Raw genomic sequence first — 12,026 nt, forward strand, 5'->3', positions numbered from 1 at the left:
TATAGCATTAAAGGTATTAGGCCTAATAATGGTTGTTAGCCCAAGAAGAAGTTTGGAAGCCCACCAAAAGGAAAAAAGGGCGCATGGTTAGTTAATGGGCTTGGATGGTCCAAGACATTACTAATTAATTTAATTAGTTAAATTAATTATCAAATGTTTAAATTTTGAATTTTGAATTTGAAATTTGAATTTTGAATTTGAATTTTGAATTTTATGTATCATAAGCTTAATTTGAGTAAGAATTGAAGGAGAAACAATTTTTGGAAATAGGGGACCCGAACAACCCCTAGACATGACCAGATTGGGCAACTTGTGTTCTTTTCATCCTACAGGATGATATACAACTCTAAATAGTATCAAATTTTTGGAAAACATATATGACATCTTAACCTTTAAAATGGTGTATGGAACGTCCCAATTGGACTTCTGTGGAGGGAGATATGCTCTCCCCAGAGTTGGCCTAAAAACTGATCATTTCGTAAAAAATTCGACGGCATCTCCTTTGTTTTATTAACTAATCTCACTTTACCAAAGTGTGTTCTAAAGCATCAAATAGTACCTAATTGACAAGGGTGCACATAAGGATAAAAAAACCTTGGTGCTCTTACAACTCACAACATTTTTACATCTTTTATCATCCACTTTAGATTCCATTACTTAACTTTATTCACAACTTAATACTAATTTCAATCACATAATTCATTTACACGCATTTGACATATTAGAATACCGTCATAACTTAGAATAGGTTTACTGCCCTTCCATCACATACATGCTTCATAAATTACACAAGGTCCATAATTCTTCGAATTATAATTCTCCAAATACCAAATATAACTACAAATAAAATACCTCAAAATACAAAAAACATAATCACTAGATTTAGCCCAAATACTACTGCATGAATAACAACATGCATGTGTACATAACTCATACAATACAAAATATTCATGCACTAAGTCTAGCCTATACAAATAATCAAAATGCAAAATGGCATGCTCTCCAATATGCCCTCCACATGCTCAACCAGTGGGCCTCTTGCCCAAGACTTCGGCACCGCTACAACCACCTGAAACATAGCCCCATAATGCTGGGTGAGATATACAAATATATCTCAGTAATCCAAAGGTTCTAGAGGATCACTCCGCTCAATGGCTCACTCAGATGTAAAATAACAATAATGAACTATACACATATCATACAAATTATCCGGCTCAATAACCTACGACATACGGTATACGACATACGGGCTCTCATCCAAGAATGTATCCTCGAGATATCATTCAAGGCACCCCCAACTATAATTCCCGAGACATTCCTAGAGTGCTCCTCAATGGATAACAACTCTACGGCCCCAGGCCAACTGAAACTCCATACGGAGGTCTCTCCAGTAGAAGTCCTCTACGACATACGACAACTATCTACTGGCCAGAGATACGGTACAACTCTATGTACCCACAACAACACATACATGATCATGTTATACTTACACTATTGCATCAAACGACTTCCAACCACTACCCAATGGGCATGGTGGAGCACACACGAGGATTAATTCTAGTACCAAGAGATTACCTTTTTGAAGCTCTTGAGCTAGGTAGCTTCAAACACAAGTTACTCCAAGCTTTACTTGTACAAGAAATTTCTACACACAAGGTCATTTCCACAACATTTAGTACCACAAAGACAACTCAATTGGTCATCCAATCAATCATGCATTCAAGTGATTCAATCACTTACCAATATCCTTTTGGTTAAGGACCAAAGGCAATCCCAAAGCTCCAAGTTTCAATGTTCTAGAATTTCGTCGGTGGGAGGCAACCTACAATGATCACAAGCATATGATCATTAATCCACTTATAAAACAAGTCAAAATGCAAAACAATATACTCACCCCCCCAAGCATGCTACAATTCGGCCATTAAGTCCAAATCACCCTATTCAAGTTGTTAATTTCATATAACCTACCCAATGGTTTACTTGTTCATCCACAACACCATATTAAGTTCACCATTGCCTTAAATCATACTTAGCACAATTTTCTCCTCAAAATACCTTATATAGCCGAATGGTGGACAACCAAGTGGCTAAGAATTTTTCTTGTGTTCTCAAGGTTCATTTCTAAGCCTACACTAGTTCATCCAATTACTCAACAACACCATTCATCATGCCAAATGTCCAATTGCACAATCACATCCTTGACACCTCACTCAATTCAAATTATTTCAAATCTCCCACTTAAACCACTAATCTCCATTTAATTCATAAACTATTTATAAAATCCAAAATTTAATATTCACCAAACCTTTAATTGCCCTTGAATAGATGAATTCAGAGTTTTTCGGTTATTCGGTGAAATCACAGTTTTAGCCTATTATGTGCACTGTTGGCACGTTTCCCCAAAAATCCTAAATTTTAACAAATTTCATCAACAATTATATTTCTTAGTCCTAAATACATTTTTCAACTTATATTCAAGCCAAGAGCACAAATTTCACTCGACATGTTTTTCGGTGCAACTGTAGTACTGTATTTTCATCCAGTAAAAATACTATTCATCAAATTTCCAGAAACTTGCCTAACCACTCATTTTTTCATTCTGAATCCATTTACATGGTTACTTTTCTCATTTGAGACCTTATACTATCGTTTTACTATTTAGGGTTATGTATTTGTTAAATTACCGTTTTATCCTTTTTACGTATTTTGACCCAGAACTCAGGATTTTCACTAATCCTACCCTTAAATTATCATTTTAACTGTAATTAAGTGTTTCAAATATACGAGGTGTTATAGTTGCAGTCTATCAAGAAAAACGCATTTGTTCCCAAGATTATGACTTTTGACCCCCACGAGTGTACGGAACCGGGTGGAAGGGATAACAGCCAAATTTTGGCTTTTGACCCCAGAAAATGAGGAAACAACCTCATTCTCATGCTTTTCTCTGTAACACCATTTGCTCTAAAATTATCACATATGTCTAAAAAATCATTGAGGTGAGCATATAGATCTTCATTAGGAAGACCATTAAAAATTCCAGCTTCCCTAATCATGTTAAACATGATAAGTTTAAGCTCAAAGTTTGGGGCTGTGACTGGAAGAAAAACAACTCCTTTTTCTGGTCTGTTCCGAGATTGAGTAGCCAGAGCTCTAAATGCAGGCCCAGGGGGTGGTGATGGTGTTACTTCAGTTTCAGTCCCATTTCCATTGTTATCAATGTGGTCAGCCATCTCTCTTTCTGTTTCAATTTGCCTTTAGGATTCTTCTTCTTTGGTGGAGAGTACATTCAGGTTTCGAATCAAGAAATCAAAGTTAAAGAAAGGTCTTTCAGAGTTAGAGGAATAATTAGATGAATTAGGGAATTCACTCATAAACCATTATACAGTAAGAATAATTCAGCAGTGTAAAGAATAAATGAATAAAATAAGAAAAAATGAATAAATAAAATAAATACAAGTTAGTGAAATAAAAGAACACAATTTAAAATATGGGATTTAGCAAAAACTATCCCCAACAACAACGCCAAAAATTTGTTGGGTCCTCTTGCAGTCTATCAAGGAAAATGCATTTGTTCCCAAGATTGTGACTTTGGTCCTTCTTATATTTAATCAGAGAAAACACAGTTTTTCCCTAAAATAAAGATCATTTCGCGCAAGTGCACGCATCAAGTAATAAAAGGGGTGTTTAAGTCCAAGATTATCATTCCCACTAAGAAAGTATTGCTAACTGATATTTTAAGCTGTGTTAAAGAATGGAAAGAATAGGTTAACAGCATTGAACTATCCAGGTTAACGTTCCCAAGTATCCCAAGAGTGTTCCCTTGTGACAAATGGTTCGGTTTACTTCAAACAATTCCTCGCGTTGTTATATACTCAAGTCATTCCTAATAAAAGGAGGAACAATAGATCATAGGAATAATTGGTTGAGGTGTGCGGTGTGAAACAAAATAAAATAATGCAGAAAGTAAAGTGAAATTTAGCAAAGATTAATACGGTGGTGTGATGAACAAAACGATAAATTAAAGAAAGGGAATGGATCCACTAATCCATTGTTAAACCAATTGAAATCTCGGCTCAAGACCTTAACCAATGAATTTGTTCAGGTCTCTATAATGCCAACTTTGATTCCTCAACTCATGGGTTAAATGGTATACTCTCAATAATGACTCGGCACAGAACCTTCATGAACGAGGTGGCCCCTTATTCCTAAGGCGACTAGTGAAAGTGTTACTACACTACTCATTTTTCTCCTATTGTTTATTTGTCTGAAATCCCTCCCTTTTTGGAAGTTCCTTTCTCAGTCATGCTCAAGGTCAGTTGATGTAAGATATTAAAACACTTAAACAATAGAAATCCAAAAGGTTTAGTCAGATAGTTTCAAAGACAGCGATTTAACAGTTTCATAGTTTCACCATTGCAAAAAGAAGTTAACTTATGTCTAAAGACATCGGTTCAATGTGTATTTTCCTCACTCGCACACTTTCTTGGAAAACTTTTCAGGAGGTCACACATCCCAAAATTACTGCAAGTCAAGCACACTTATTTATGGAGTTCTTCCGTTCCGGGCTACCGAAAAGTAGATGCATCTTGTTAGTATACGTAGTACCAATTAATTCTTATAAGCTATCCCAAACTGTGCAGTCTTATACCTGCACAGTCTTTGGAATCCGTATTTTTCAAGTGTCGATTCAATTCATTCATGTAATCCCTGCCGGAAGCCTGTCAGGAGCCGCTCCTTGTCCATGCCCTTTCGCACCGGCGATCACTCCCCGCCCTCGTCAGTGCTCGAGATGTTACAGGGACAAGGTCGATCTGTCTTTTAGCACAGATTCTCGAGGACGATCTTCTGACCTTGGTGCAGCAGCTGGTCGCCTGCTCTGCTTTTTGTCGCGATGTCCTTTGGCTGCTTTGTTGTGTGCACTGTGGTGTACTTTATCTGCTCTGTCACGCGCTGTAGTGTCCTTTTTGCTTTTAAGAGTTGACTGCAAAAAGAAAAAGCAACTGTTAGTGGAATAAGCAAAAGATAGTTTGATCTTATCTTGTTTTACCCTTTTCTTCTTCTACTTTAAATGTTGTAGGTCGTTCCCTCTAACAAACTAACATTTATCACATTTATACTAATATTTAAACTAAACTAACTAAAAAGAGACCAAACGATCGGCGTTCCGCACTAAAAAATGAAGCAGAGGAGATGAATTTTTGTCCCATCAATTATCATATTAATCTTCTGTAATTATTATTGTCGCTCTACAAATAAAGCCTCCACTATGCTATTGTAATACAATAATTTAAACATTTGCTTCTTCTTTCCATGATATTCATCAGTATTCTTCTTTACCTAATTCATTGGCTATCAAGTTTTGAGCTTTTTGCATCCTAACCACCAATCTTGATTTCCTCATTGATATATAAATATTCACTAATTTCCTTATGAACATTTCTATTATTTGCATCTTTCTTGGTAGGGGGTGCATAACCTTTTTTATTTCCACAACATTTCATACCCTTAATTCATTAAACAAAATAAAGATTCTCATTATACTATTTCAGTATGAATAATTATTCCATTAAAAAAAAGGGCCGATTTTTAAAACCTCCTCCTAGGGAAAAATATTATTTAAAAAAGTCATTCTTTTCTCTTAAAGCGCTTTATTCCAAGAGTATAAGATTTAATAGCACTTGTTGGATCACTAAAAATGCTTAGTTATGTTATTTTTGCAAAAGATGCATCTGTATGCAATTTCCCGTCATTTCACTATTTTTTTTGGGTACATTGTTATTTCACCACTTAACCTCCTATTGCCAATGTGACTCCCTCTAACTAATTAACCTCCTACAATCTATTCTTCCTGAAATATACATACCAAACTTTATTCTCCTTATTAAGAGCCTGGTTGATGCCTGAAATGTTTTAAACAAAACTGAGTTTCATAACGAGATAGATTATCTAGATTTTATACAGAAGTTATTATCTTACAGAAAGTAGTTGCCCCATCAGAGTCATATCTTGATGCAGAAATAAATAAAATCAAATTGAATATTAAAAAATAAATCACTCTCTCATAGAGCTACCAATATGAAGTTCATTCCCCTGCCCTTCGTTCCCTCATACTCCTCCATCAAAACATAATCTAAGTAGTTTTAGGACATAGCATGTTGTTTTTATGCTTATGAGGCAGAGCTTATGTGTTTTAGAACTTTTGCTGTGTAGCACTGCTTGGCTCCACTGCACTTACAGAATTGGAGTTGAGGGTGAGTGGGTGAAGTTTGATACATTCATGCTAGTACACTCTATGCTTGTTTAATTTGATAACGTGGAAATTACAATTAAATAGACCTTCCCTAATCACCCTTGACTGGCATGGCTAACATCCAAGATTCCCAAGCAGTCATTATATATTCACCCCTCATGAAACGCAGAGACAGCCCTTTAATGATAATATATTATCTCCAAAAGCTGTATCCACATGGTTATCTGTAAACTCACGTGTTTTTTGTTTTTTTGTTTTTCCAAGGGTGTGCTCGTCTATTTGAATGAGATTGATCTCCTTTGTGACTTAAAGCGTAAAGGTTTTTGCTACTGGCTCAAAATTACTTCGCATAGGATTTGAACTATAGAGACCTTTTAGCCCCAACAATCCCGCTTTTTGGGCACAACTCGCTTACTAGCTATGCCATCCTTGGGGTTGTAAATTCAGGTGCTTTGCTGAATTCATTTACTGATTTACACTTGTTTCATGCACTTGAGTAGCTTATGTTTTGTCATTTCTCTACCAAATCATTTTTAACTATAAATGATTTATGTTTCATGACAGCTTCTTTGCAATTATACAAGGGTAAGGTTGCGTACAAAGATTTCCTCCACCCCACACTCGCTAGTCAGGTTTAACGGGGAGTGATTTTTTGATTTGGTTGAACGCCTAAAGCTGCTTATTGAGAAAAGACAGTCAACTATAGGAAGCTACTTTGTGCCGTGTTACTGAAGAACAAAGTAGAGTTTATTTATCCCTGGCATTTTGTCTTTTAATGATACATTAACAAGAAAAGCGAGAGTTTCCCGCATACCTATAAGTGGATCCAAACTAAGATATGACATGTCTATATATCCTATGTTTGGCCTAGAATCGTTGAAAACTACAGATGTTGCACTACTCCCTCTTCGATTTGGAGAGGGCTTTCTTCCTCTGTGAAAGCATGTATCTATACATGTGAGGACTACCTGCATAGATTTATGCCATCTAATCAGTTACAATACAAAGGTCAGTGAAACAAATATTAGCCTAAGGGCATAAAGTAGGTAAGAAAGATAATTAGTTTTGTTCATGCCTGGAACGTAGATTCCCAATGCAATAATTGCGGCATAAAAGTAATCAAATGACGAGTTCCATTTATTGGGCATCCTTATGCAATACTTCTCAGATGCCTGAAAAATAATCTCTGTCATTAACTTGAAATTACAAGTTTTTGACAAACCAGCTTATCAAATAGTTTTTGGTAGAGCCAATCATGAGTAATAGACTATCAACTTTCCCCATTTCTCATTTATCAATTTAATAATCTCATGAAATTGCAGATGGTCAAGGTTTTGAAATATCATCCTACAATAAACTCAAGGGAAAAGCATAATATTTTCACCAAACTTCACCAGTCACCATGTATTAGGAAGTCCTCTTAGAAGACTTGTCCTTTGTTAGATAAATAAATAAAGGGTAGAAGAGCAAGATATATATTCGTGATCAACAAAAACAACACACAACCTGCAGGTTAAGACCTAAAGATTCTAAAATCATTGCGGACATTTGCTATTGAAATTCTTTACCTTAATGAATGGCAAGGCAATGTATATTAGGCCAACTTCACTGCTTATGCCCGTTGGATACATAACTAAGAAGGTGCTATATCTGCAAAGGAAAAATAGTACTCAATATTAGAGCAAAATAAGATTTACCCAGTACTATACTCCTTGAAGAAGGCTTAACATTCAGACTTCATACCTAAGCCACAAAAGCCATGATGGGGCAAATCCAAAAGCCTCTTTAAAGCCAAAGAAAGAATAGCGAATGATCTGCAATGGTGACAAAAAAAGATGATGAATATTGATCTTCGTTAATATTTCTCTTACCCTTTCAATCAATGACATCACCATTGAAACAAAGGGATATGGTTGTCAAAAACAAAAGAAGAATTACATGAGAGAATGGTGCACCAAGCCAAAAGATTTGCAGTCATCTCAGCCACTGCTTTAAATTGTAGACTATTAGGTTCTTATAACCAACAAATCTAAAAATTAACATTTTTATGTAAAACAGACGCACTCAGCAACCACTAAGCAATAATTGAAATTGTCAATCTCTACTTGCAAATTTTGTTTTTTTTTTTTTGTAATGATACTTGCAAAATTTTCATTTAAGATTTTTATAACATTTCAAGATTGCCTCTACAATGTTGGCAGAAGAAACAGGAATTTGTAATTTGTATAATTTGACTTCCAAATGCAAATAGTATATATGAAAGCATATATATGCATTAACAAAAGTAACAATAGTATATGTCAGGATACTCAATTCAATTCCAATCCTCTTAATGCAAGTTTATCGCTAACATAGTCACATTTGCTTTGTTAAACAGTAGCATGGACTAATCCAAATTTATAAAGAGATAATTCCAAAAATTTGCTTGGCCTATATTTTACATTAGAGGCTAATTTGAAGATAGAAAAAGAAGCAACCTGAAGATAGTTCAGTTGCTGTTATACTAATTCAGTGTTTCTCTTTTCTAGCAGGACTGGTGACTTGGACTTAAGGCAAATGTTTTCCAAGACACTCTAGACCCTATACTTTCCTTCACTTTAACAGCCAACTCCTATGAAGAGCATTCATCCCCTGAATGAGTTATCAACTTATATACCACGGGATCCACAATGCATAATCTACTCATCATTAATACCAAGTAATAAATCTACTGTAGTTTTGCGGTTTCTTCTCCGTCTAGTATTATAATTGAAGTTACAAATTGCAATCAGAAAATGAAAAAACAAGTGATTAAGTACAAATTACAACAAAAATATTGGAAATTTTAGTGCTCGTTCTCAGTGTGGTACGACTCATTGAGACTTTCTTCTTATTCATTTCATTTTTTTTTGCGGGGGGGGGGGGGGGGGGGGTAATATCATCATCATGCAGGAAATATTCCATAACTCATAACCATCCTGTAGCAGACAGTGCTAACTTATTTGTTTTGGCTAATATCAAATGAAACAAACAATAAATCAGACAGATAACTTAAATGTCACATGAAAGAGCAATCATGAAAGGCTTGCCTCTGTGATAGACCAGCTGATTAGTAGGGAGCTAACGAGTACATGATCCCGAGTCTGTCATTTAAAGATGTGGCAAACTTTCACTAAAAGAATAATACTGTATGCTAAATTATGAATTAAATGACATTAATAGAAGAGAATAGAAGTTCAAATTTGTCTTCACCTCAGGGAAACTCCATAAGATACCCCAAGTCAGATACAGCCTTGAACCAATCTGTGGCAATGTTGCTGATACTGGAGATCTCACCAGCCCTTAATCATTGAAAAAACAAAGACAATGTCCATAAACAAACTAACTAACTCTAACATCAATTTTTCATTTTTACAACGATTAAGCCCACACATTGAGCAAGGGATTACTCACCTACCAAACCATGAAGAATCTAACACACCATGTAATCCAACGCCGCACCAAAAAAAACAAAAAAAAGGAGAAGCTTGAGATAATTCCCACAAGAAATTTGAAAACATTCCAAGAAAACTAACTAAAGGGTGTGTCCATAGTTCAGAAAAATCAAGTCTTTCTAACGAACACCTCTAATACAGCAGCTGTTTGAGCATAAAGCAAAGGCTTTTCTGCTGCATTGTAAACATGTTCATGACCCGATTCCTTCAATGTCTTCAAAACAAGATACAGAACTTGAAACCTGCGCAAATTAAGAGAGACCTAAGCACTTCCCTTGAGAAGAAAAAAAAAGGATCGGAGATAACAAAATAGGAGATACCATCCAAAGAAAACCGTCCAGTTGTAAAGGGAGAGGTAGAGGCGCCTGAGAAGTGAGAAGAAACCAGCCATTGAAAAAAGTGATGAACAGAGATCTGGGCGGAGAAACACTATAGTGCAAAATTCACACGGTTGAAGATGAATGTTTTAAGGGAAACAAAGTTGTTAATTATTAAAGGAAGATGAAAGATGAGGTGTGTTTGGTTACAGAATTTAAAATGGTTCAGTTGGGTAGCTCAACTCCTCAACCACTTTGATGTCAATAATAACAACCGGCGTTATAAAACTGTTACCGGTGATCGACTCAGTATTGGATTGTCAATAGTTCAACCGGAGATAAAATAACCTCTCCCATATAATAATAATAAATGGAAAAAATGTTTATCCGCTTATTGGATTTATTCTCAAAACAACTTTGTTTTGGTATTAAAATCTTAAAAAATTATAAATATAAAAATTATTATAATTCTGAAATAAATTAAAATTATAAAAATATCATGATTTCCGTCCCAAAACAATGTCATATTAGACTTACTGCAAATAACTTATCTGCAATAACGGCAGAAAAAATGAATCTATAATAAATATTAAATTATGAATATCATATTTAACAAAAAAAAAAAAACTTAAGTGATAAGCATTTTTTTTTGTAAGAAGTGATAAGTCTTTCTATTCACGTTAAAGGGGACTCGAATTTGAATTTTGTTGTATATATTTTATACAATTTAACATAAAATCAGTTGAACTAAAAATGACTTTTTGTTCTTCTCTTAAAATTCCTAAACAATCGTTTTTCTTTTGGGATTTGGCCCTTTTTTTAGTACTCAAACAAAAAAAAGTCCTAAACAATGATTTAGAGCCTGCTTTTGACAAATTTTTTAAGTTAAAATTTAAAAAAGTGTTTAACAAATAATGTTAAAAGCTATTTGATATTTGTATAAAATTATTCTTATGATTTTGAAAGGAGATAGATAAAATAATTTATTATTAAAATAAATTATACGGGTAAAGAATAAAATTTATAAATAAAAATTTAAAATAAAGGATATAACATCAAAATTCAAAAAGCTGACATACATCTTTAGAAAAGTTTTTTTTTGGAAATATCTTTAGAAAAGTTTCTCATGTAGCATTTAGCTTTTTTCTTTATTATATATAAAAAAATTACTTTTATGATAAAAGCTTATGTAAAAGGGTTATATTTATCTCATTCAACATGAGGTAACCATTTTTTTACACACACATAACAAAGGTGGATCCCACTTTTATTTTTTTTTCTCCAATCATTTGTGGGTCCCTCTTAGAATTTTATTTCATTGACATCAGATAACTTACCTACAACAACATAAGAAAAAGATTTCCCTTTGTAAAATAATATTTGGTTAAAATTATGTTTATAAGGAGAAGAGAAGCTAAAAATAAGAGCTCTCAGACAAGTCTAAAATGAAAGTTAATAAAAAATTATAATTCAATTATTTTGGGAATACATTTTTATGTTTTTTTAACAAGGTATGTGAAAAATCTTAGTCATTTAAGAATAGATTGATGATCATAGAATAAATAACAAAGATAATAAAAAAGAATAGATAAACATTTTGATTACTCACAATAAACCATCAATAAATTATGGGTTTTATTAATGTTATGTTACATAACTTAAGTTTTGTTTCCAATACACACAACAAAAGGGAGAGAGAAAGTGGAATGATGAAAGAGAAAGAAAAATATGTGGACCCCACCTCTTTAATGTGTGTGTAAGAAAGTGAAGTTGTGTTATGTTACATGATAAACATAAAACCCATAAATTATTGTACATTTTTCATCTTAAACAATTCTTCAAAGTTAAACAAAATGAGATTTTCATTTGGAAGCTACGAGGATAAGGGAGGGCAAAAAAATTTAAATATTATTATTTCAATAAGAATTTACGAAAATGTAACATTTTGTAACCAATTTACGGATCTATAGCAATCAGTTGCGCCCA

The 12,026-nt window shown here is 34.0% G+C and overlaps 1 protein-coding gene across 2 annotated transcripts; it reads right to left on the bottom strand.

The window, feature by feature from the left end:
* Positions 1–6,978: 6,978 nt before the first annotated feature.
* On the bottom strand, positions 6,979–10,303 carry LOC133308194 (very-long-chain (3R)-3-hydroxyacyl-CoA dehydratase PASTICCINO 2A-like). 2 transcript variants are annotated; one of them, XM_061508798.1, is made up of 9 exons: positions 10,044–10,303; positions 9,854–9,965; positions 9,683–9,701; positions 9,482–9,570; positions 9,319–9,372; positions 7,994–8,064; positions 7,819–7,900; positions 7,326–7,422; positions 6,979–7,218 (listed from the first exon to the last, which is right to left on the bottom strand). In XM_061508798.1, exons 1-9 carry the CDS (start codon positions 10,112–10,114, stop codon positions 7,148–7,150), a joined length of 666 nt encoding a protein of 221 aa, XP_061364782.1. In that variant the 5' UTR covers positions 10,115–10,303; the 3' UTR covers positions 6,979–7,147. The 2 variants fall into 2 exon arrangements, with proteins under 2 accessions (XP_061364782.1, XP_061364783.1); XM_061508799.1 differs by lacking the exon at positions 9,319–9,372.
* Between the last annotated feature and the right edge of the window lie 1,723 nt (positions 10,304–12,026).

This window comes from Gastrolobium bilobum, unplaced genomic scaffold (assembly GCF_033153095.1).
Source record: "Gastrolobium bilobum isolate Gb01-03AN ecotype WA unplaced genomic scaffold, APGP_CSIRO_Gbil_v1 utg39493, whole genome shotgun sequence".
NCBI classification, from domain to species: Eukaryota; Viridiplantae; Streptophyta; class Magnoliopsida; order Fabales; family Fabaceae; genus Gastrolobium; species Gastrolobium bilobum.